General features: G+C 40.7%; 1 protein-coding gene across 1 annotated transcript; it reads right to left on the reverse strand.

Annotated features, from left to right (window-relative positions):
* Nucleotides 1–311: 311 nt before the first annotated feature.
* Nucleotides 312–995, reverse strand: LOC108353959 (uncharacterized). The gene has a single exon (XM_017605148.1). The coding sequence runs from the start codon at nt 993–995 to the stop codon at nt 312–314; it is 684 nt and encodes a 227-aa protein (XP_017460637.1).
* Between the last annotated feature and the right edge of the window lie 267 nt (nt 996–1,262).

Consider the following 1,262-nt stretch of genomic DNA (forward strand, 5'->3'; position numbering starts at 1 on the left):
CAGTGGTAAAGATTTAGAAACTGCCACGAATGGCTTAACATTCTCTTTTGATATAGAACTTTTTGATTTTTATCACGTCTTTTTGTCAACTAAATTAATTTCTTGAGCAATTTCAGCTTTCAATGTCATGACCAGCTTCAAGCAAGAAACTGAAAGCTGAAACTTTCAATAGAATTAAGCATAACCCCAGTCTAAATTAAAAAACTATCGATGCACACATCCATACCATCACAAAGGGTTCAGCCATCCAAATAGTTTGCCAAACCGCAACCACCTTTAGTGTGCCACAATGCTTATGCTTTCAAATTCAGTTAGTGCATGCCACAAAGTGGTCCAACAAATAGGCAATTACACTCGACCGGACGTCTGGGCTTCGCTTTGAGTTGTTTACATTCCGAAAATGCGGGGTACGGTGTGCATATCTTGCGGCATTTGGCTGCCGGTTTGATGAAGAAACACCTGGGTGGATCCCGTGCAACGCCACAACCGGGCAGACGAATTTTTAAGCAACGCTTATTCCCAGCAACCGAACAGCTGCGTTTTTCCTCCTTGCTGAGGTGCGGGCAAGCCGTCTTCGGGTGGGCGGACTTCTTGCGTCGCTCCAATGGTGGCAATTTGACCTTCTCGAAGCAGCAAATCTTGCGCGGTGCTGTTCTTATGTCTGGACATTCATTCCAGGTTTGCGTATAATTGCGCTTCGCTTTGTCGGACGGTTTATAGTAGAGATCATCAAAGCGCGGCAAGACATTTTTGCAAATGTCCAGACAACACTCGGGATTCAGCCACATAGATTGGCGCTTATCTTTTTTACACTCGCCTTTGTCCTCTTTCTCTTTGAGGCTCTTTTCACTGCACTTTGGTACGTTAGAGTCGCAATGACTGCGATAACTTGGACGCTTGGACTGGCTGGTAAATGTACGTGCAAGGGAATGAGTGAGTATTGTACTTTTCAGTGCTTGGATGAGATTATTACTGAACGACTGGTAGAGCGCCATTTTGGATAGTTCAATGTGAATTTGAGTATGTGGTTGTCAAAGAATTTAGATACGTATACCGTTACTTGATCAATAGTTGAAGATGCGTTAAAATTTTTAGTTTCGTGGTTTCTGAGCAAAAATTTCGTTGTTTTTATAATTTTTTTAAAAGATGAAAAAGAAAGCTTTAAATTTTAGAAAAAAATCAAGATATTTTTGTTGAATTTTTTTGGTTTTTGAAGCTAGAATGAAAGGAATTTTAATATCAAGCTACTGAGCATTGTATAG

This window comes from Rhagoletis zephyria, unplaced genomic scaffold (genome assembly GCF_001687245.7).
Source record: "Rhagoletis zephyria isolate East Lansing unplaced genomic scaffold, Rhagoletis_zephyria_1.1 Rzeph_scaffold_32490, whole genome shotgun sequence".
NCBI lineage: Eukaryota > Metazoa > Arthropoda > Insecta > Diptera > Tephritidae > Rhagoletis > Rhagoletis zephyria.

Coding starts and splice junctions, on each gene's coding strand:
- LOC108353959 (XM_017605148.1), bottom strand. CDS start 995: ATGGCGCTCTACCAGTCGTTCAGTAATAATCTCATCCAAGCACTGAAA.